Below are 23,861 nucleotides of genomic sequence, written 5' to 3' on the forward strand. Positions count from 1 at the left end.
AATAGGAATATGTAACAATAGTGGAGAAGAATATACAGTGGGAAAGTATGGACAGGGTAAAAGGAGCAAAAATGGATCTAGACTAGTCACCTTTGCTTTAGAAAATAAACTTAAGATCTTAAACTGTTTTTATAAGAAAAAAGAAATAAAAAAGTGGACATGGATGTCCCCAAACGGAATTTACAAGAATGAAATTGATTTTATCATGTCTAATAATGCAAAATATATCAAAGATGTTTCTATCATACACAACTTAAATTTTAATTCGGATCATAAAATGGTTCATGCTAAACTAACAGGAACGAAAATAAAGACTAAAAGACAATTTTGCACAGACAACTCATCCATTTTATGTACCGGCAATATCACTCAACTTATAAGTAACTTGCAGAAAGAAATAAATAAAAAGTCAATATACCAACTACTAATCCAGGAACAATACGCGAAACTTATAAGCCTATTGAAAACAGAAACCAAAAAAGTAAATACAGATAGCAAAAAAGTGATATCGGACGAAACATACCAACTATTAAAAGAAAGGAAAGAATTATTACAAAAGAAAGAAAAGAAAAATTACCGTCCCAGAATATCAGAAATCAGTAAAAAAATTAATGTAAATATCAGAAAAGACAAGAAAATTAAAAGACAAAATACACTAAAGAAACATATTGAAAAAACAGGCGGAATTAAAAAGGCAATAAAGGAATTAAATAGTAAAAAAGAATGGATGTTAAAGGTGAAGACAATGGATAATAATTATACAAATAAAAGAACTACTGTACTGTATGGCTACGGTACTAAAGAATTTAGCCACCCCCTCTCTTCCCGTGGATGTCGTAAGAGGCGACTAAGGGATAAGACAGTTCCACTACCACATTGGAACTTAAAAAGCCGACCGGTGGCGGGATAACCATCCAACTGCTAGCTTTGAAATACACAGGCCGAAGACGGGCAGCAGCGTCTTCGGTGCGACAAAGCTAGCACTGCGGTCACCAACCCGCCTGCCCAGCGTGGTGACTATGGGCAAAACACATGAGTTCACGCTATTTTTGGCGTAAACTTATGGAGGCCTATGTCCAGCAGTGGACTGTGATAGGCTGTAATGATGAAATAAAAGAACAGAAATAGTTAAAGTAGCAACCGAATATTATCGAAATCTTTACCGAAGCAAAAACCCAAAAAGAATAACAAATAAAATAAATACTGACTCGATCCCTGAAATATTGAAAGAAGAAACAATAAGAGCAATTAACACGCAAAAGAGGGACAAGAGACCGGGTGCTGATCAAGTATCAAATGAGTTATTAAAATCTACTACACCAGTAATTGCTCCTATATTAACAGACATATTTAGCAACATTATAGATACCGAAATTATACCTGAAGACTGGACTAAATCAACAATAATATTATTGCATAAAAAAGGCGACAAAGAAAATATAGGGAACTATAGACCTATTAGTTTGATGTCCAATGTATATAAAGTATTTTCAAAAATAATCCTATCTCGAATCACTTGTACACTCGATGAAAATCAACCAAAAGAACAGGCTGGTTTCCGCAGTAAATATTCAACAATAGATCATATACATGTTCTAAGGCAAATCCTACAAAAGTACAACGAATACAACAAAACATATTACCTGGGATTTGTTGATTACAATAAAGCATTCGACTCCTTAGAACATGATTACATCTGGGAAGCACTGCGTATACAGGGGATACAGGGCAAGTACATAAAATTACTCCAGAACATATATTCTACAAGCACAGCTCGAGTTAGACTAGAAACTACAGGAGAAGAATTTCCTATAGAGAGAGGGGTTCGTCAAGGGGATCCGATTTCACCCAAGTTGTTTTCAGCGGCGCTAGAGATTATATTCAGAAATCTGCAATGGGACCACGAAGGACTGGATATAAATGGTGTAAAGTTAAATCACTTACGGTTTGCAGACGATATAATTTTATTTTCAGAATGCCTAAAACAACTTGAGCAAATGCTACAATAACTGTCAGATCAAAGCGCGATAGCAGGGCTTACAATAAACACAGCGAAAACAAAAATTATGACGAACACCTCACAGTCATATAACATCAGAGTCAATGAACAGGAAATAGAATACGTGGAAGAGTACGTATATCTAGGCCAACTCGTAGCCGCAAGAGATACTATGCATAAGGAAATAGATAAAAGAATAGCTAACACATGGAAAAGATACTGGTCCCTTAGTGAAATAATGAAAAATGAAGACATGCCGCTTAAAGAGAAGAGAAAAGTATATTATATCTGCATTTTACCATGCTTAACATATGATTGCCAAACATCGGCATTAACAGAAAAATTAATGAACAAAGTAAACGTATGTCAAAACGGAATAGAGAGAAGTGTAATTGGGGTAAAAAGATTGGATAAAATAACATTAGAAGAAATAAAAAATATTACTAAATTTAAGGAGGCAAAAAAGACATGCAAGACTTTAAAATGGAGATGGACGGGACATATGATAAGAGAGACAAACGAGAAATGGACAAAAATGATAACGGAGTGGTATCCTAGGTATGGAAAAAGAAACAAAGGGCGACAAATGAAACGTTGGGAAGATGACCTGAAGAAGGTGGCTGGTACAGTGTGGATGAGAATAGCGAGAGACAGATCAATGTGGAAAAAATTAGAGGAGGCCTATGTCGAAGGACAAGCTGTTTGAAACCGATTGTCGATAACGAACTAATATAAAAATCTTAATTTTTCTATAAATTGTGGAACAGTAATAAAGGCTTATTTTATTTTATTTATTTTTATTTATATCTTATATAAAAAATTCTCGTGTCACAATGTTAGTTAAAATACTCGTCCGAAACGGCTGTTTTGAGTGCATATCGGGTAGGCCTGAGTATCGGCCAACATCTACTTTTCATACCCCTAAGATATAAGGAGATTTATACCAGATATGGCAAAACAACATTTGCGGAGTCAGCTAGTATATACATAAATTTCTCGTGTCACAATGTTAGTTAACATACTCCTCCGAAACGGCTGCACCGATTTTTATGATTTTTTGTGTGCATATCGGGTAGCTCTGAGAATCGGCCAACAACTATTTTTCAGACTCCTAAGTAAAATGGAAAATAAATTGAGGGGGTTAATAACATATATGGCAAAACAACGTTAACAACAACGTAAAACAAATTATAGTAGGTTTTTACGAATAGGAAATTTTAAAAAATTGCACATAATTTGGGAAATTGCAAGAAAAGTTTGACGACGCGTTGGCGCAACGGTCACAGCGCTAGTTTGTGGCTGTTGCGCTGGTGGTTGCGGGTTCGATCACCACACATGACAAACATTTATATTGGCTATACTGATATTTGCCGTGGTCACCCATACCGCCAGACCTTGTGGGTCTCCGCACCGTGCCTCGGAGAGCACGTTAAGCCGTCGGTCCCGATTGTTATGATGTACACCTGATAGCGATGGATTAAGCTCTGATCCTTCTCCCACATGAGAAATGAAACCTATGGCCAGCAGTGGGATATTATAGGCTGAAGCGTAAGAACAGTTCACGACCATTTCTTTAATCTTTGCGCATATGATAACAGTTCTTGCGTTTGACAGTTCGTGCGCCATAAAAAAATCAATACATTCCAATTCAAACTGAATACATGAATATCAAAGACAAAACAACTTCTAGCGGGTCAGCTAGTATACATGTCTTACATTCATATCTTACCAAAGCTGGTTGTCCTTCCTTCCAAGCCAGATAAGCGTGTTCCTTTTGTAGGTGATTTTGCCAATATTTTTGTTCCAATTCTTTGTGACAAACTCCACATTTAACAATTTTTTCACCATCACTGTCGTCTGAAGATGCTGTGCTATCAATCATGTCCAACATAGAACTATCATTGAGAGTAACTTCTAAAGTAGTGTCTTGCGAAGTCTGTTAGTAAGAGAATACACTTAATTTTAGTTCAAGTAAACATGACTTTAAAAGCTGTTTAGCTGACTTTTAAAAATAAGGAGCCCTAAATCGACTGTAATTTATTTGATATTTGCTTTTAATGCCTTAAAACCTGTACTGAGTACAAATTACCATTTTTTAATCATTTGATCATATGATAATTAAAAAGATAGTTGTAATCAGTAGATCCTAATTTTAACCTGCCCAATTACTGTTACATATATACAGCATTAACATAAACTGATATACCTAGTAAAAATGAATGTAGCTAAAGTTAATAAACAAAAAGTGAATGTTTTCAAACTCACCGATTGCCCAGTACATTGTTGTATATGGGTTAAAAATGACTTGACATATTTACGACGAATACCACATTTGGCACAAACCAATCCGTCGTTTTCTTTTGATATCGAGTAAAGATGGTCATTTACTTCCTCTGCGTTGTTCACATCCTGCAGAATTAATCGCAACAATGAATTAACAAAAACCGATAACCGATTTCCTGGACAAAAAAATGCACCATCCTCTTTTCCCCAGTAAAGGCAATATGGTGTGGAGTCAATATATATACTAGCTGTGCCCGCAATTTCGTCCGCGTGTAATTTAACAAAAAAGTTTTTGTTCAGTTCGCAGTTATAAAATAAATAAATTCCTAAAATAAAAGTATCATTTAAAGTTATCTGCTAGTGAAATTCCCGTTAAAATCGGACCAGCTCAGAGATTATCCAGAACAAACAGACAGACAGACAAAAATTGTAAAAAAAATATATTTTGGTATGTACTGTGTATACATCCATATGCATTTAGTAAAAAGCGGTTATTTTAATATTACAAACAAACACTCCAATTTTATTTATTTGTATATATTTACTTCCTGTGCGTTGTTCAAATTCTTCAGAATTAAACGTAACAATAAATTAACAAAAAACTAAAAATTTCGTGCAATTTAATTGCTCATAAAAATAATAACAAAAAAATTAATTTCTAAAAAAAATAAAGCAGTACACTTATTTGCAACTTACAAGTGATTCTTAAAAAAGTAAAATAAAATTTTTAACGTACGTAAAAACGTACTCGAATAGTTTTTCTGCGATAGCCTTTGACCGATCGTTTTCTTTAGATTTTTATTTTAAAATTTAGATTAATTTAAAATGTTCATTACATAAATGAAAATACTCAACTAATTATTTAGGTATAGTTCGCATCATGTAAAAAGAACGCTGGCCTTGAAGCTGCGCAGAAGCGATTTATCGGTCTATTTGGTGGTACGGGGTATGGGACGGGAGTGTTTATCACGTGTCGCATGCTTGCCGGTGTGCTATTGGTTGGACAGTTCGACGTCGACTCAAAATATTATCGCGCACAAAAGTTTTAAATTACGAAATAGTTTTACATAGAGAAGTGAGAAAAATTATTTATAATATATAATTCGCGCCATTTAAAAAGAACGCTGGTTGTCAAAATGCGCAAAGGCGATTTACAGTATTGCCAACTCTGGAAAAACTTTTTCGTACTGTCCATTTTTTTGCACAGTCTTATTTGGTAAGCAAACCACTGTCAATCATAATTCGCGTTTTTTCCGCATTTATCACTCACTTTCACAACACATACGGACACTTGTAAAACTCCATTTACTATTTATTTCACTAAAAAACAAATATCAATTTATCATTTTAAACACATAAAAACTATTAAGATACGAATATCGAGAGTACAGATAATTAATATTTTTGAATACGACATTTCAATAACTAAAAAATTTGTTATTGCTTTTGTTTAAAAAAAAGTTGTAATTTTGTAAAGTGATAATTATTATACTTATTTAGTCCGAATTATTCGCCCTGTTATTACCAATACCTGTATTAATTCCTACCAATAACCATTATACGAAGCCGCGAGTGAAAGCCTAATTAAAAATAAAACAGTAGTACATTTGTGCGCGAGTATACCCATGCGCAAAGGCACCCCCCTCCAGTTTCTTTCAGCGTTCTTTTTACATGACGCGAACTATACAGACAATAATGTTCGTGTGGAATAATGGTAAGAATGCTACTGAATCGCATAACCGATGCCCTGGGCAAAAAAATGCGCCAGCATCTTGTCCCAAGTAGGCAATAAGTCGTGGAGTCAATCTATATTTATATATTAGGTCCTTACATATGAAATTGGCGGTTTGTCGTACTGGTCACTTTTATCTCAAATATTTCCTCTTTGGATAAGAATTCCAGATTCAAATTTATACAGCTATTTACTCGTGCATTTGCTTTTCGAAAACCGTAATGAATTTGCTTTTTCCTCTTTTATTTTTCATCTTTGTGTCACTCAGTTTACAAAATGGAAAACTCGAATTATGGTGTTTTTTACGAGTACGAGTTCCACCGTGGCACCACTGCTGCAGAAACGGCTCGAAAGGTTTATGATGTGTATGGCTGCTGTGTCGCAAAAGAAAACAAGTGCGTTTTTGATTCCAACGTTTCCATCCTGACAATTTCGACCTGCAGAACAAGTCCCATGGACGGCCGGATGCCAAAATTGATAATGAAATATTGAAGGCTATCATAGAAGCGGATCCATCACAAACCACGTCCTAGTTACCTGCAGGCTGCGGTGTTAGTGATACAACTGTTTTAATCCACATGCAGCAAATTGGGAAAGTAAAAAAACTTTGAAGGTGGGTACGTCATGAATTGAGTGAAGCAAATCGACAAACGCGCTAAGACTGCTGCGTTACATTACTCAACCGGCACAATAATTAAGGAATTTTAAATCGAATCATTACATGTGAAGAAAAGTGGATCATGTACGATAATCGGAAGCGCTCATCGCAATGTCTGAACCCTGGCGAGCCAGCCAAATCCTGCCTCAAGCGAAAATTCGACCCAAAAAAAGTTACTTGTGAGCGTTTGGTGGACTAGTGCCGGTGTCGTTTACTACAACTTTCTTAAATCTGGCGAGACGATTACGGCAGATGTCTATAGTCAGTAACCGTAAACCACAATGAAAAAGCTAGCTGATAAACAACCGAGGCTAGTAAATCGCTCTAGGCCACTGTTGCTTCAGGGCAATGCTAGAGCAGACACTACACAATAGACGGCTACCGAATTAGAGGAGCTTCAATTGCAATGTCTAAGACATCCACCGTACTCCCCGGACCTTGTTCCATTTTATACGAAATTTGGATAACTTCTTGCAAAGGGCAAAAATTCAACTCCGATGAGGCAGTCCAAATCGCCATTAAACATTTTATTGATTCCCGTCCGAATGGATTTTTTTAAAGATATAAATGAACTACCTATAAAATGGCAAAAGTACACAGGGAGCAATGGTACATACTTTGATTAATTATATATCTTATATAAATAAAAATAAATGTTTCTAAGCATTTAACTCAAGAATGGCAATGCGTATTTTGGCATAATGTATTTTTTGTATGTTTCTTCAGGCCCACAGAATGTTTTAATACTTAAAAAAAAACAATTTTTACTATTAACTTTTAAGAGAACGAAGCCTGTACGGGCAGCTAGTCTAAATATATATATAAACGACTATGTTCCGGCCATACAAAACGCCAATTTCATATTAAGGACCTAATATATCTTATATCCATTCCGTTTCCCGGCACTAGAACTGTCAATACCATTGTGATAGTATCCGATATAATTAGTGAAATAAATATAGTTCGAACACTCGTTATGATGAACACCTGATAACGATGGATTAAGCTCTGATCCTTCTCCCACTTGAGAGATGAAACCTATGCCCAGCAGTGGGATATTATAGACTGAAGCGTAAGAGAACAGTTCACGACCATTTCTTTAAGCTTTGCGCGTATGATAACAGTTCCTGCGTTTGACAGTTCGTGCGCCATAAAAAAATCAATCCGTTCCAATTCAAACTGAACACATGAATATCAAAGATAAAACAACTTCTAGCGGGTCAGCTAGTATACATGTCTTATATTCACATCTTACCAAAGCTGGTTGTCCTTCCTTCCAAGCCAGATAAGCGTGCTCCTTTTGTAGGTGATTTTGCCAATATTTTTGTTCCAATTCTTTGTGACAAACTCCACATTTAACAATTTTTTCACCATCACCGTCGTCTGAAGATGCTGTACTATCAATCACGTCCAACATAGAACTATCATTGAGCGTAACTTCTAAAGTAGTGTCTTGCGAAGTCTGTTAGTAAGAGAATACACTTAATTTTAGTTCAAGTAAACATGACTTTAAAAGCTGTTTAGCTGACTTTTAAAAATAAGGAGCCCTAAATCGACTGTAATTTATTAGATATTTGCTTTTAATGCCTTAAAACCTGTACTGAGTACAAATTACCATTTTTTAATCATTTGATCATATGATCATTAAAAAGATAGTTGTAATCAGTAGACCTAATTTTAACCTGCCCAATTACTGTTACATATGTACAGCCTTGACATATATTTTTTGAAAAAAATATATAATAAAACAGATATACCTAGTAAAAATGAGTATAGCTAAAGTTAATAAACAATAAGTGAATGTTTTCAAACTCACCGATTGCCCAGTACATTGTTGTATATGGGTTAAAAATGACTTGACATATTTACGACGAATACCACATTTGGCACAAACCAATCCGTCGTTTTCTTTTGATATCGAATAAAGATGGTCATTTACTTCCTCTGCGTTGTTCACATCCTGCAGAATTAATCGCAACAATGAATTAACAAAAACCGATAACCGATTTCCTGGACAAAAAAATGCACCATCCTCTTTTCCCCAGTAGAGGCAATATGGTGTGGAGTCAATATATATACTAGCTGTGCCCGCTATTTCGTCCGCGTGTAATTTAACAAAAAAGTTTTTGTTCAGTTCGCAGTTATAAAATAAATAAATTCCTAAAATAAAATCATATAAAGTTATCTGCTAGTGAAAGTCCCGTTAAAATCGGACCAGCTCAGAGATTATCCAGAACAAACAGACAGACAGACAAAAATTGTAAAAAAATAATATTTTGGTATGTACTGTGTATACATCCATATGCATTTAGTAAAAAGCGATTATTTTAATATTACAAACAAACACTCCAATTTTATTTATTTGTATATATTGACTCCACATTTCAGAAATTCATTTATATATTCCTGTTTCCCTTGGTCACGCCATAACTTAAGAATGACTTTTTTGGTTTACTTCATCTTTTTTTTACAAGTTTTCTAATACTTCGTAGAAGGTTTTTACGAAATGAAAATTTAAGAAAATTGCATAATTGGAAAATTGCAAAAAAAGTTCGACGACGCGTTAGCGAAACGGTCACAGCACTGTTATGTGGCTGTTGCGCTGGCGGAGCAGTGGGATATTATAGACTGAAGTGTAAGAAAAGTTCACGATTATTTAAACTTCGCGCGTATGATGTCAATTCTTGCGTTTGACAGTTCATGCGCCATAAAAAAAATGAACCCATTCCAATTCGAACTAAATATATTGTTCTAAGATCCGAACCTAAGTCGATCTTCACCGAGCTGATAATAGAATGAAACATACTTTATAATAAATGCAGCATATTAGATGATATATAAAAAATTGGTTGCCTAAAAAACTCCCGGACTGACTATTTTTAATTTAAAAAAAAAGAATGCACTCACGTATAGACTACATGACTTGTCCAAAAATGGGAACCTTTTTTTATATTTTGACCGTTAAAAGACTTGCTGGTATTTATTTACAGCGGTCATTTAATTAAAGATAAATTTATATCTCCCTCTTAACTTCCGCTCGCCTCGCCCTATCACACTTTTTCTAACGCTCTCGTCACGCATTCACCAGTTTACTCTCCAAGTCAAGCGTGCGTAAAAGAAGTTTTACTTCAAAACGAGTGTGCTTTAGACCACATGACTGAAGTAACATTCTTTACGTTTCATACTATCAAGAAATTAAAAAAAAAAATAGTCAGTCCAGGTTTTTTTAGGCATCCCATTTTTAATATATTATCTAACTAGCTTTTACCCGCAGCTTCACTCGCATTGATTTTTTTTTAAATAAAAATGTTATTTATTCTATGTTACTTCTAATACCTCCAAAAATATGTGTACAAAGTTTCATGATGACGGTTAAGTATTTTTCGCGTGAAAGCGTAGCAAACAAACTTACATTCACATTTTTTTATAATACTAGTAGGGATATACTAAACTTATTATAAAGTATGTTTCATTCTATTATCAGCTCGGCGAAGATCGGATCTTAGGCCATTTTACTTCAAATTCTTACCAATTCCTCTTCCTCTTCCTTCCACGCTAAATAGGCGTGTTTTTTGCATATGTGATCAACCCATTTGTGACTTTCTACTTTTATATGACACACCCCACAAGTAACATGTTCGTGCTTAATTTCACATTTCGATAGTCTTTTACGTTTTGTAGGTTTCGACGAATTCTCTGATTCAGACCGATTTTCATTTTCTCTATATATTTTTGATTTCGGTGACAATAGTTCCTGAAACGCGAGTTTTGAAATCATACGTATTTTTAAACGATACTAAAAATTGAAAGAATACATTGTATATTGCGATAAATCACATTTAGAATAACTTATATTGCAACTTTTAAAGTAATGCTTACATTTATTTAATACGTTTCCCGACCAGAAGGTGCATAAAAGAATTAGATAATTTTATTTAAACAAAATGGTACTCACAATATTTGCACAACTTTTTAAATGTTTTATATAGCATGCTACATTTGTACGTTTTACACCGCAATAGCTACATTCTAAGGGGCCAATAGTTTTCTTAGTTATTTTCAAAAAATTTAAAACCTTTTCTTCATCCGTGCAATCCTGAAAAACAATTTCATAAATATTTACACAGAAGAAAGATGGAAGTTATTTTTATTAGAGAACATCATCAGTTCAGCCTAATACAGTCCACTGCTGGACATAGGCCTCCACAAGTTCGCGCCAAAAATGCGAGAACTCATGTGTGTTGCCCATAGTCACCACGCTGGGCAGGCGGTTTGGTGACCGCAGGGCTGACTTTGTCGCACCTAAGACGCTGCTGCCCGTCTTCGGCCTGTGTGTTTCAAAGCCAGCGGTTAGATGGTTATCCCGCCGTCGGTCGGCTTCTTAAGTTCCAAGGTGGTAGTGGAACCTTGTTATCCCTTAGTCGCCTCTTACGACACCCACGGGAAGAGAGGGGGTGGCTATATTCTAACTACCGTAACCACACAGCATTAGAGAACATAGATTCCCTAAATCTAACTGGTCATCTTAGGAAGTCGAGTGAGTTGATAGTATTAAATATAATTTTGTCGGTTAATTTGTTTTACAATATAACTATAACAATTAAAAAATAATAAAATATTTTAGAAAAACTAAAGAGTTAAAAATGTCACACTAACTATTCGAGCCGATAAAACGACGTAAGGCCAAAATCGCGTTTTGTTGACAAATCAATGATGTTTTATTAGGTACTTAATGTTAAATGTAGAGCGAAATCGACACATTGTAAATTTCGTCAAGTATCTGAGTGCGATTTCAAAAATAAAGTATAATAAAGATTTATTAACGAAAGCCAAATTATGTCATCTATTCTTCTTACTCAGAATAGGTGCTAGTTTCAAATTTACTATAACGAAATTATATATTATAACGTCATTCTACAGCCCTTAAAGTAAACGTGAATAAATTTTTGATTTTAAATGTTCAACAAACAAACTTTTTGACTAGTCTAAATATGTCTCGTCTATGTACCTTATACTACCATCGTTGATAGACCAAAAATTAATTTATCTAAAACTTACCACGGGATCCGCTCCTTGTTCCCAGGCTAAGTAATTATGTTCTTTACTAATATGCTCAAACCATAAATTCTCTTCAACCTCGCTCTGACAAACTCCGCACGTCACCAAAAAAATACTTTGAGAAGCCGATAGATCTATATCAATATTTCTTTCCTGTCTTCTGCTTGGTGTCCCATATTTCTTAACAGAGCTCTAAAATCATTATTTTCATTATGTATCTTTAATAACATTGTAAACTCGCTTTTAAATCATAAGATTTACAAGCGAGTACTTTATATATTTACGAATACCTACTCTTTTACTTATACATGCATTTACATGGGCGATAAACTTTTGTAAGTCATTTTGATTGTCGTCACAAAACGTACACACCAACTTTCCAGTCTCGCTTAATCTCCAATTTAATTTTAGAAGCAACTTTTTGTCTTCGAAATTCTGTAAAAATGTCGATATTAGTATATTTATGCTGTGCTGTGTGGCTACGGCACTAAAGAATTTAGCCACCCCCTCTCTTCCCGTGGGTGTCGTAAGAGGCGACTAAGGGATAACAAGGTTCCACTACCACCTTGGAACTTAAGAAGCCGACCGATGGCGGAATAACCATCCAACTGCTGGCTTTGAAATACACAGGCCGAAGACGGGCAGCAGCGTCTTCGGTGCGACAAAGCCAGTACTGCGGTCACCAACCCGCCTGCCCAGCGTGGTGACTATGGGCAAAACACACGAGTTCACGTTATTTTTGGCGTAAACTTGTGGAGGCCTATGTCCAACAGTGGACTGTATAGGCTGTAATGATAGTATATTTATTACCCCTTACGATTTTAAAAACATTTTAATAATATAAAATCTTCAATACTCACAAAGGTTTCACTTTCTTTCCATGCTATAAAGCAATGTTTTTTCGAAATGTGATCTTCCCATTTTATCCTTGCTATTCTATTACCGCAAATTTCACATCTAATGGTATCCAATACTTGTTTTTTCGAAAAAATTTGATCATTAGATTGACTATTCGAACTTCTTTTTCTTTTCTAAAAGTTATAACCAGCATATAAAGTGTATTAACAAACTTAAAGTAATAAAATAAACGTTATTGTAAACGAACAAAATAAAAGTTCAAACATTTATATTTGGAAAATTAATAAATATAGATCCAAAATACCAACAAATTAAAAATCTATTGGATAAAAAAGCTAACTAATTTAAATCTTTGTTTTCTAGCATTACAGTTTTAAATTAAATGATGTGTAGCGAAACCATAACATATACCTTTGATGCATTTTCAGTTGAATCCTGTTGCAATAACATTTTTTCACATGAATCGTGTTCCTCTGCCTTACTCGAATTATGTATCTCGACCGTCGTTTTTATATTTACACAATCACTGCCTCTCGAAGATACTTTGTTTAATGCCTTAAAAGATAAATACAATGAGTACATCTAAACCTTATTAATACCAATTAATAATATTACTAACTAATTATATAAAACTTAAATACTGGCTATGTCGTTTAAAATATGGTTTTCAGATGTATCTGATTTAAATAAGTAAAGAAATACTAGTTTCAAACTATATTCATTTTCAATTTACAAAAGGTTTCAATAAACATCGACAAAAAACTGAAAGTTACTCAATATACTTACATTATTTATAGTAACTTTTTCGCATTTATTATATGCATCAGTAAGATTTTCTTTATCAATAACAGTTTTTGTTTGTAAATAGTTTTCATTGGTCCCTAAACAAATATTTTTCAAGGATTCATCTTGTTCTATTGTTGCATTTTGGTTGAATTCGTTTGATAAACTATTATCTAGATCACTTTTTTTATTAATACTTTCAATGTGATGCCAACAAATATTATTGTCAAATGGATCATTTATAACAATATCTTTAAAATGGCCATCAAGATTCTGAATATTCCTGTCTTCATTTATATTTTCTTCAAATGTGCTACATTTATCCTCAGAAATGCTAAACAAGTCGTATAATGAGCAATCTGTTTTCGACTTCTTCAAAAAATGAACATGTTCATAACCCAGCTCTACCTCTTCTGAATTAAAGCCAAGAAAAGTACCGAAATCTTTACATATACAAAATTTAGGTATAACTTGGATATTATCTTTTTGTACATTTAATTTGTAATCAATATCAACATTATTTTCTAAAGAGTTTTCCAGAGTTGTTGTTTTAGGATAACATGGTTTTGTCTTTTTACTTTTATAAGTTTTTATAATTGGAATATTCCTATTGACAGTAAAAAATTCTAACTCTCCACCGGGCTTTTCAACGCCTTGTAAACATAACTTCGATGTTACAATATTTTCTTCTGAATTAAACTTTTGATCTCTACAGTCACATCCATGATCATGAATATGAACGACGTTAATATTTTCCTTGCTATATAATGTAGATTCAACTGGTGTAGAAAAAGTGTTATTGTTTATTGCATCTTTGGATATATATGCTAGTGTTACGTTATTTGAATCCTCTTTGTGAGTAATATTCACAAAACCTAATTTTTCTAAGCATTTTTGATTGTTTTTATCATCATAATTTAAATTGTTTATTTCTTCTTTGTCTGTGGGGTTTAACTCATCTTTTGAAACTGAATTAGAAATATTCACTAAATTGCCACTAGAATTATAAAATTTGTGTGATGATTTATGTTCTCTTTTTCTGGATATAAATTTTTTACTTACGCATTGAATTTTATCGTTCTTTTTTATTCTTTTAATATTATTCTGTTGCTCTTTATCGAAAGAACTTTGCGATTCTAATTCTTTTAGATTAGTTTTCTCTGTAATATTTATGTTATGCTTAGACAATGGTGTATCTGTTTTCAACGGAATTAAGATTTTTGTATCAGCTGAATTTAAAATTTTGGTATCAGCTGAATTTAAAATTTTGAGTTGTTTTATTTTTTCAGCATCTAAAATTTCCTGTGACAATACATTGATTTTATTATTAGGTTTTGATGTAGGTATTTGATTTATATTGTTTGTTAACTTATCTAATGTAAATTCACAGCTCTCAAAAGACATCAAGTTATCGGGTGACTTGCTAATGCGTTTTAAAGTATCTGCTTCTAGATCCGTATTAGAAATAGTATCACAGATTCGTTCTTGCGTAAGTTTTGCACAATTGTTGTTTATTTTTTTATTTTCAGCTATTATGACATCTAAATTATTTGTATGAGGATATTCTTTAGTTTGTTCTGTATGTAATCTTAAATGGCCATTTGGAACTAAATTGGGCTGATCAGAAACCATTTGTTTGTCTTCAATGAATTTTTCAGTATTATTTAAATAATTTGTGTCTTCTTCGGCTAAAACGTCATTAGGCTTTAATGTATTAAACGTAGGACTTAAAAGCACCGATTCTTTCATTAAATTGGCTATTTTAAGGAAAGACGTTTCTTCGCTAGAGTTATTAACATAAGGCTTTTCAATTGCTATGCATTGTTTTTCGCTCTGAGCAGTTGAAACTATATAGTCCAAAGTTTCTGAAATATTTTAATAAAAAATGAATATTTACTTTTATAAAAATAAAGTAAAAGTACCAAAAAATTTTGGATAACGCAAAAAATATAAAGTATTATAATCGTCAACTGTTTTATATGTTTTAACACAAAGAAAAAATTAATTAAACAACTTCGTATCTTATATAATTTCAGATAATAAAAAATATGGAGATCAGAAATATATCAGTAACGTGAGAACTAATCAATTTTAGATATTTACTCAAGATATATTATCATATACATAACTAGGTACGTAAAATACTTAAGAAATCAGTTAAAAATAACTTTTTTTTTCTTTTCCTTTAAGGGGTTGTTAGGAGAGGTATGGGCAATCTCAGAAAAATTATTTTAAAAAATCTATGTTCACCTATTTTATATATATTTTTTTTAATTTAATTATTATTGGCGAAAAACCCAAGAATTTATCCCTTTAAAGGGCATTAAAAAGAAATGAATTGACGAATATTCGTAAAATCTTCATAGAATGATAAACAATATTTTAAATAATAATGAATAACAACAAACATAACGATAACTTATTGAATCTTCAACCCTTGACTCACAAAAGTTAAAAAGAGGAAAATAATTAATCTCTTCGTTTTACAAACTCATGACACACTGAAAAAAAAGTCTATGAAAGTGTATCTCTCTACACTTCCGAAGCTATCAAACGAGCTACAATAACCATAATCAAACTCAAAACTAAAGTTTTTTTTTATGTCACTAGGTCGGCAAACAAGCGTACGGCTCACCTGATGGTAAGCGATTACCGTAGCATATAGACGCCTGCAACACCAGAAGCATCGCAAGCGCGTTGCCGACCCAATCCCCAATCACAATACTGCTTGAAAACAGTATTATTTTGCTGTGATCTTCTGTAAGGTACTAGTAGGAGGTACTACCCCAGTCGGGCTGCTCTATATTTTGAGCAGGAAATTCCTGCTGTGCCCTACCTCAGTACTAAAGTCTCAAAATCGAATAAATTTCAAGCAAAGAAGAATAAATAAAAAATCAATATTATAATTTTTTAACTATCTTTATTTACATGACCGTGTCCAGTGGAAAATCATGTGTTGCCGCGATCCTCAGTAGTGAGGAAACGACGAAGAAGAAGACTTACATGATGTTATTTCAAATCATTTTCAATGTGGGACCCTTCATTACGAATACAAAGGCGCATTCTTTTCCTTAAAGTTCTTTTTACGACACTTGTTCGTAAAGTTTGCCTGATTTGTTCAGAAGCATTAATAATGCGAGTTTTCAATATTTCGATGTTCGGAGGAACAGGTGACACATCATACATTATACTCTGGTTGTGATAATCAATTTATGTTATTATTAAATAATTAAGTTAAATCCGAATCCGTTTTAATAAATTAAGTGATTAGCCTAAAGACACAATTTGCTATGACTTTGCTTTTTGCTCTGTGGGTTATGGGTTCTAGTCATACCCCGAGTCTGGTGTAATATATGTATGTTTTTATTTATATACGAACTATTTATCTATATATTTAAAAAAAATGTAGCTTGCAGTCGGCTGTTACCTACAAAACAGGCATTAAGTTTCCTACATTAGAAAAAGACAATCATAAACATGTATTTCATAGATAAAAAAAAATTAATAAAAAAAGCATTTGAGAATATGGATTGATAAATACTCATATTTTTTTATTTTATGTGGGTATTTTTATACTATTCTTGATTCATCGCAAGATTGTGCTACATATTATTGTACCTATATGATCTTAGTATTTCATTTTTTTAATTTTTTTTTCCAATTACTTTAGGAAATGTGTATTTCTTTTATATAAATATTTTAATACTAGTTTGATGATATCATTAATATTGATACAGAATGCAACTAAAGCAGAGTGTTATTTCAAAAATGTATTAGTATTTACATAAATTTAATACTATTTGTATCAATATATAATAAAAAGGAACCCCTGCTCCTGCAACTACATCAAATAAAAAAAAAACAGGTTTATAATAGTGATAAATTAAAAATGTTTTCTCTTCAGACTTGGGTTAGTAATATGGATCTTGGTCGTTGAAACTAAATATAATTATAGCAATAGTTTATTAGCTAATGTGTGTAGTCATTCCATACAAAATCGCTCTATAGTAAATTTTATAAATTTTTTACAGACGGTTCCAAAGATCGATCTGGTGTAGTTGCAGCTTTTTATGATGTTCAGAATAACAGTCAGGCTTTCTTCAAAATTACGTCAAATATCTCAGTAATGCGTGCGGAATTAAGAGGAAAGGGTACCGAAGAGACTTTTCAAAAATAGGTATTTGAATAAAATGTTTCTGTCGCGCTGCATGCCGCTACCGCGCCCCGCACCATCTCCGCTCCGTTTTTTCTACGTGTGACTGTCGCGTTCTTAGTGTGCGTGCGCCGGCTATTCAGCTATTAATTGTTGACGATATTTGAGTATTCGCATCTTTCGTTTCTTATTGACTACGAGTACATATAGCGCATAGTGCTATTTTTCTGAATTTGGCTTGTTTTATTGAATTTGTTCTGCATCGTATTGCTGTGATTCGGCTTTACTATTATTGGATTTCGTAAACTACTTATTATTATGTTTTATTATTTTGACTTGGATACTCTTTGTGACTTGATACATTACTATATTTTTGTGGGTAATTATCGAAATACTTAGGTACTTTATTTATGAATTAGGTATGTAATTACATGGTTGAGGTGTGTGTAAGAATGGGTATTGAGATACATACATAATTATAGTGTATACATGTAGTATATAGTATAAGTGTAAGAATAATATATATATTATGTAATGTAGTACATACATAGTATAAAACGTTTGTCTTAGTACCTAAATAAATCACAACAATTTCACACATTATGTACTGTACACTCACAAAAATCATGAAGGCGGCTTTTTCAATTATTATTTTAATTATGTTTTTTTAGTTAGGCAAATTACGTAATCTATTCAATTTTTTTAAAGAGTGGTTGATTAACATGACATAACATAACAATACACTTTATTGTACACCAACAGAAAATAATAATACGTATCAAATTGATTTTTAACCGACTTCCAAAAAAGGAGGAGGTTCTTAATTCGACTGTATTTTTCTTTTTTTTTGTATATATTTTACTTCAGAACTTTTGACTGGGTGGACCGAGTTCGACTTGTACGCAAAGGAAAAAAAGCCGACTTCAATTACATCGACATGTAATACAACAAAGGTAGACGAAAATATAGTCAAGTAAATACGCGTTATTAAAGATTACTCAAAAAGTTCTTATCAGATCTCGGTAAAATTTAAATATGACTACACGATAAACATCAGCTTACGATTAAATTAAAAATCATCAAAATCGTTACACCCAGTAAAAAGTTACGCGGTATAATACAACGTAGGTAGACGAAAATAGTCAAGTAAAAACGTATTATTTATATAACTCGAAAAGTTGTTGTTAGATCTCAAATAAACTTAAGTGAGACCAAATGACACACACCACCTTTCGATTAAAAAAAAAATTGTTGAAATCGGTCCACTCAGTCAAAAGTTCTGAAGTAACATACATAAAAAATACAGTTAAATTGAGAGCTTTCTCCTTTTTTGGAAGTCGGTTAAAAATAGAAACCGATTTTACACGTCTATAGAATTCCTAAGTCGACAAGCTTGAACAGTGAAAGATTTAGTATAAAAGAAAGAGGAGTGAGAGGGAAATTCAAGAAGTAAGCTTTCCTCAGAACGAAGACTGCGTTCATTGGAATCACTAAGAAATTTAAATCGTCGTTTTAGATAAGCAGGTACAACAGGGTTAAAAAGAATAAAGTAAGTTGAGAATATACGTATTCCCGCAGTAGGGAATTGGGTGCCACTCAGGGCGTAACTACTGCCGTATCAGCCGTATCAATGATACAGGGCCCCCTATTTACAGGGTATTACAGGTAAGGTGTGTAAGCAAAAATTAGTAAAATATTATCCACAATGTCACCTAATCTTGTGCTTCCTGGAAAAAAGAATAAAAAAATGGCATACATACCTATAGAGTTTTCACTTCAGAAATGACTGAAGTCTGAAAAGCAATCCCCTTTTATCCAAGTCAAGCGTGCGCCCAATTGTGGATAACATTCTGTATCGTTTATTTCGGGATTCAGTTAATCATTATGAACAATGAATTAATCTTTTTTTATATAAGAATGGGGCACACAAGCAGGCGAAGCCATCTGATTTATAACGGCTACCGTCGCCCATGGCCTTTAGAGAAAAGATGTAGACACTAGACGCTTGAAAACCCCCAAATTTTAGTAAGGTCATTCCACACTTTGAATGTACGCGGAAAGAATGCACACGAAGCTCACACATTGGTTGCAAACCACTGGTGGATACTATTAGCACCACTAGACTTCTTGGCATCGAAAGAATGCAGAACACGACAAACGACACTGCTCATAGTGCACATTACGCATCGCGTGCTCGCACCGTGGAATGCTCGATGGTGCTTTTCCCTCATCGTCAAGAGTTGAATTCGACGCAAAAAGAGTGCAAAGAATTTTCGCTTACTTTTTCGCATAATGTGCCAGAGAACCTTCAGGTTCGCGCAATGATGGAAGTGTAGACTAAAAAACGTTACCTTCGACAGCTTTTGTAAGAAACAAAAGGCACGGGTTCCATTTGGAAAGCCCAATAGTCTCTCGCCAATTCTGCTGTGTTTGAACTTTGCCCTAGCGATTTACTACCTGTAAGACCTGGAGGCAGCGTTGAATCTCTTCTTCAGGTTATGCGCCTGTGAATCCCCCTTATAGATGCGGAAGATTCATAGGAATTCACTAATAGTATTGGCCTCACAGGCTGAAGCGAACGATCCCCCGCATCTATTGCTGCAGGTCAAGGCTAATAACAGCGTTTTACCTACCAATAAAACGCTTATTAAGCGTTAACCTTATTTGAAGCCTTTTTATTTGAGAGAGACGAACTTGACTTCCGGTAGCGTGTCGGTAAATTTCTTCCTTTTTGACTGGTGGGTCATGTGACTTCCTTTTAAAAGTACCTCCCACCACGTTGAAGTTTCCTTTTTTACCTGAAAGAATCTTGTGGCTCATTGAGTCTCAAATAAAAGTCATATATTCACCTGGAAGTGGTAGAGTATAAGGCTTCAAATAAGGTTAACGCTTAATAAGCGTTTTATTGGTAGGTAAAACGCTGTTATTAAGCCTTGAACCGTTATTTGAAGCCTTTTTATTTGAGACCTGTTTGTTATCTCCAGGTGTATAAATGAAACTTCTGTAAATTAATGTAAACATATATAATTTATTTAACCGTTTAATCATTAACTTATAATCAATACAACTTTTATTATTCAAGAATTACAATAGGTACAATAATTTATTAGTTCTCATTCACTGGTTCAAAATATTGTGACATAGATTGACCTGTTTGCTTCGATCTGACCTCACGACAATAATATTTCATAAAAGTACGTTCTGAACGCCAATTTCCTTTAGATAAAATTTCATCAATTGGACAATTTTGTATAAAGTTCTTTGAGTTAACTGCTGACCGTATACTTCCAGGACTAGCATTAATACCCGCTTGAATGAAAATTCTTTTAACCCAACCAGCTATGTATGTTCGAGAGGCAGGTCTTGGTAAACCACATGTTGTAATAAATAAATTATTCAGGCCATACTTTGAACGTCTATCGTGTGATAATTCAATCATACGTTTTATCCAATACACAGCATCTAAAGTATTACATTCTTTATTTTCTAAAATGCGCCATCCAGATTGCCAATTTCGTACCGAGTCTGTTTTCGAACCAAACCTTGGCCACAATATTATATATCCCTCATTTATTAAACAACCTTCTTTTTCAATTGTCAGTAAGGTCAAATCATGGACTCTGCGACCTGAATATAGCAAAAGCAATAAAGCCGCTCTAGCAGAACATTCATAAAAACTATTACTATCAGGAACATTTTCCTTCAACCATTTTATTAAATCATCGACATCCCAAATTGGTGTTGTCTTAGGCCGGTTATTACAAGTGTTTAATTTAATTGATTTTAATGCTTGATGTACTAACAAATGCGAGCTTAATCTGTCATGACAATTTAGATCACACAATGTAGCGACCGCGGATTTGTAAACTAAAATTGTATTATATGCAAGGCCTTGTATTTGATGCAAGTCAATCAAAAACTTTGCTAAGTCAGAACCGGAAGGTTTAGAAACAGTTACTGAATTTTTGTTAGCCCAATTTGACCATTTCTGCCATGCATTTTTGTACGTCCTCAAAGTGGAACTACGCCAGGCTTTTTGTAAGAACAATCTTTGTTCCTTAGACCAATCTTTTAGGCTATCAGACCACCCCCACATCTCCAAACTTCTAGAGTCATCTCGTGCCATCTGGGTGGGGGACGTCTGGTCATTACATCTATAAGGACTTTGTCGAGATTGCGTATTATGTAAGGAGGACTTATTGCCCTGTTTCTGAGATCCGGTCTCCAAAATACCTTCTCCCACCGTGGTACCACGATCAAAAATGTTCCCTTGGCTGAGTTCATGTGCTGAAGAACCTTGGGTATCAAGTAAGGAGGCGGAAACACCCATGCAAGTGGATAATTCCAAGTTTGACTGAACGCGTCGTAAAAACGTGCTTTTGGATCCCTTATGTCTAGACTGCAGTATTTCTGTACTACGTGAGCCCGGGCTGAAGCAAATAAATCTATTGTCGGTATTCCCCATAAAGCAAAAATTTTCTCGGTTATTTCTGGCAGGAGATGCCACTCGGGACGCGCTAGACTGCGCGAGAGGTGATCTGCTTCGCTGTTGTAACGACCTGGGATGTAGTGACACTCTATGTGTATCTTCGCGCAATCTAAAATTCTGAATATTTTTCGACAAAGATTCATTAAAGCATCTGATTTCGTTCCGCCCTCGTTCCTTAAATAGGCTATGACCGTTTTGTTGTCGCTCTGAACTAAAAGAGTCGAATTCCTTAGGACAGGAGCGTGATCTTTTAAGACGCACCAAATTGCTAACATCTCCCTCTTGTTGGAGTGGTAAGCTGCTTCTTCTGAAGACCATTGACCGCAAAGGCTTACATGATTCAATTTTGCTCCCCATCCCATCTCTGATGCATCGGTTACGAGATAATTCGTTACTCGTGGGTAAAGTATCGGAGAACGGTTTGTTAAATTCACAATCCACCAATCCAATTCTCGTATTCCATCTGGAGGGATTGGATAACAATAACGGGGATTTAGCCGCCGTAACACATTGCAATGCCTTAAAAGCATTCGATGATTCAGACGACCTCTGGGAACCGGGAAACTGGCAAAATTCAAGGACCCGATCAAGCTTTGCATTTCGTTTAATGTTGCCTTTTGACGTTTTTGCAATTTGTGGAGTTTTTTCAATAACTGCTTGCATTTCTGTACCGGCAGATATTTCTGGTTCTCGTGGGGATTCCAAATAATTCCCAAGTATTGAATGCTTTTTTGTGGGATAAGGATCGATTTTTTGTAATTTATTTTCCATCCTAGTCTCTCTAAGAACAGAATGACTTTTTGGCCTTGTAAATAAAGCGTTTGAGGGTTTTGATGGACTAATAAAAAATCGTCTAGATATACAAGAATTCGTAGACCTATTGTTCTCAAATATTGGGCGATCCAGTTTGTTAAGCAAGCAAAAATTTTTGGAGCGCAAGCAAGACCGAAAGGCAAACATGTCAACTGCATCAACTGGTTTTTGTATATAACACGTAGATAACGTCTGTGCGATTTGTTTACTGGCAAATGGAAGTATGCATTTAGTAAATCTATTGTGATCATGTAATCGTTTAGTTGTAAAAAATTCGGCACTCTTTGTACATTGATTAGATGAAATTTGGATATCTGGATGTACTTGTTCAGATTTTTTAAATTGAAAATTGGACGCGATGTACCGTCGCTCTTTTGTATTGCGAACATTGGAGAAACAAAACTTGGACTGAGAGGAGCCCGCTCTAATACTCTCATTTGCAGAAGTTGAGCTATTACATAGTCCATTTGTTCGGAACTTGGTGTCTTGTAAATGTTCTTTTTTAAATTTGGAGTATGTAATGGTGGTTTCTTTACAAACGGTATCCGAAAGTTTCTTATTATATTCACGACAATTAAGGGAGCTTTTGAGTCTATCCATCTTTGGATAAAATACTCTAGCTGACCAGCATGTAAAGTTTTCGAGTCATAATCTTTGTTTACCCTGAGTTCGTGCCTGACTATTGAACCTAGTCCTTGACCCTTTTGGAAAGGGTTGATGGCTTTGAAATTGTTGATTAGATCTCAAATGCGAGGATCTAACTTGTGGCTGTTGATGCCTTTGAACAAAACGAGATGGATCTCGAGTTTGCATTTGAAAATTGTCATTAATGTAAGCCTGAGCTGGGAATCGATTTGAATAATCATTTATATTGCTATTTGCTGGATAGTTAAATCGTTGAGGGCCATAATAATCCCTCGTATAACTAGGCAGAGCCTGAGTTTGCTGTCGTAATGGCTGAGCTTGCGCAGCAGCCCTCTTATATGAAGACCTTTGTGAAGGCCAAAAAGCTTTGTTAATACCTCCAGCCTTTTC

General features: G+C 34.2%; 1 protein-coding gene across 1 annotated transcript in view; it reads right to left on the reverse strand.

The window, feature by feature from the left end:
- LOC123669749 overlaps nt 1-23,861 on the reverse strand; it is a 47,725-nt gene that overhangs the window by 18,483 nt on the left and 5,381 nt on the right. Inside the window, exons 2-12 of the mRNA XM_045603339.1 lie at nt 13,375-15,236; nt 13,000-13,143; nt 12,591-12,761; nt 12,025-12,165; nt 11,731-11,922; nt 10,628-10,768; nt 10,202-10,426; nt 8,489-8,632; nt 7,928-8,134; nt 4,265-4,408; nt 3,729-3,935 (exon numbers count right to left, since the gene is read on the reverse strand). Coding sequence (XP_045459295.1) covers nt 3,729-3,935; nt 4,265-4,408; nt 7,928-8,134; nt 8,489-8,632; nt 10,202-10,426; nt 10,628-10,768; nt 11,731-11,922; nt 12,025-12,165; nt 12,591-12,761; nt 13,000-13,143; nt 13,375-15,236 — 3,578 coding nt within the window. The remainder of the gene's footprint in view (nt 1-3,728; nt 3,936-4,264; nt 4,409-7,927; nt 8,135-8,488; nt 8,633-10,201; nt 10,427-10,627; nt 10,769-11,730; nt 11,923-12,024; nt 12,166-12,590; nt 12,762-12,999; nt 13,144-13,374; nt 15,237-23,861) is intronic.

The sequence above is a fragment of the Melitaea cinxia genome, chromosome 3 (genome assembly GCF_905220565.1).
Source record: "Melitaea cinxia chromosome 3, ilMelCinx1.1, whole genome shotgun sequence".
In the NCBI taxonomy this organism is placed as follows: Eukaryota; Metazoa; Arthropoda; class Insecta; order Lepidoptera; family Nymphalidae; genus Melitaea; species Melitaea cinxia.